Source organism: Pyrgilauda ruficollis, unplaced genomic scaffold (genome assembly GCF_017590135.1).
Source record: "Pyrgilauda ruficollis isolate IOZ18807 unplaced genomic scaffold, ASM1759013v1 scaffold2075, whole genome shotgun sequence".
Classification (NCBI taxonomy): domain Eukaryota; kingdom Metazoa; phylum Chordata; class Aves; order Passeriformes; family Passeridae; genus Pyrgilauda; species Pyrgilauda ruficollis.
In genome coordinates this window covers 2,581-3,200 of record NW_024520041.1, presented here as the reverse complement: position 1 = coordinate 3,200, position 620 = coordinate 2,581, and the positions used below count along the sequence as shown (strand labels likewise).

The following is a 620-nucleotide window of genomic DNA, read 5'->3' as shown; positions in this document are numbered from 1 at the left end:
GTCATCATCATCATCATCCTCATCATCGTCACCGCCATTGTCATCGTCATTGTCGTTGCCATTGTCATCGTCATCCTCATTGTCATCATCATCCTCATTGTCATTGTCATCCCATCCCATCCTCATCATCCTCATCATCATCATTGTCATCCTCATCATCCTCATCATCACCACCCTCATTGTCATTGTCATCGTCATAGTCATCCTCATTGTCACTGTCATCCCATCCTCATCATCATCCTCATCGTTGTCATCCTCATCATCGTTGTCATCATCATCATCATCATCATAATCATTGTCATTGTCATCTCATGCTCATCATCCTCATCCTCATTGTCATTGTTATCGTCATCTCATCCTCATCATCTTCATCGTCATCATCATCGTCATCATTGTCATCATCATCCGCATCCCACCATCTTCCTCATCCTCATCATCATCCTGTTCTCATTTTATCCCACCCTCATCTTCACCCTGATCTTCATCATCTTCATCTTCACCCCGATCTTCATCATCTTCATCTTCACCCCCATCCCCCCATTCCCCCACACCATTGTTCCAACCTCAATATACCAACCCCAAACGCCAACCCCGACCCCGACCCCACCCCCAATGCTGAC

General features: G+C 45.8%; 1 protein-coding gene across 1 annotated transcript in view; it reads right to left on the bottom strand.

Annotated features, from left to right (window-relative positions):
- Positions 1 to 171: 171 nt before the first annotated feature.
- The window catches only part of LOC121353482 (delta(3,5)-Delta(2,4)-dienoyl-CoA isomerase, mitochondrial-like), a gene marked incomplete at its 3' end in the record, with an annotated part of 2,273 nt that continues 1,824 nt past the window's right edge, over positions 172 to 620 (bottom strand). Inside the window, exon 3 of the mRNA XM_041467353.1 lies at positions 172 to 308. Within this exon, the coding sequence (XP_041323287.1) occupies positions 172 to 308 (137 nt within the window). The remainder of the gene's footprint in view (positions 309 to 620) is intronic.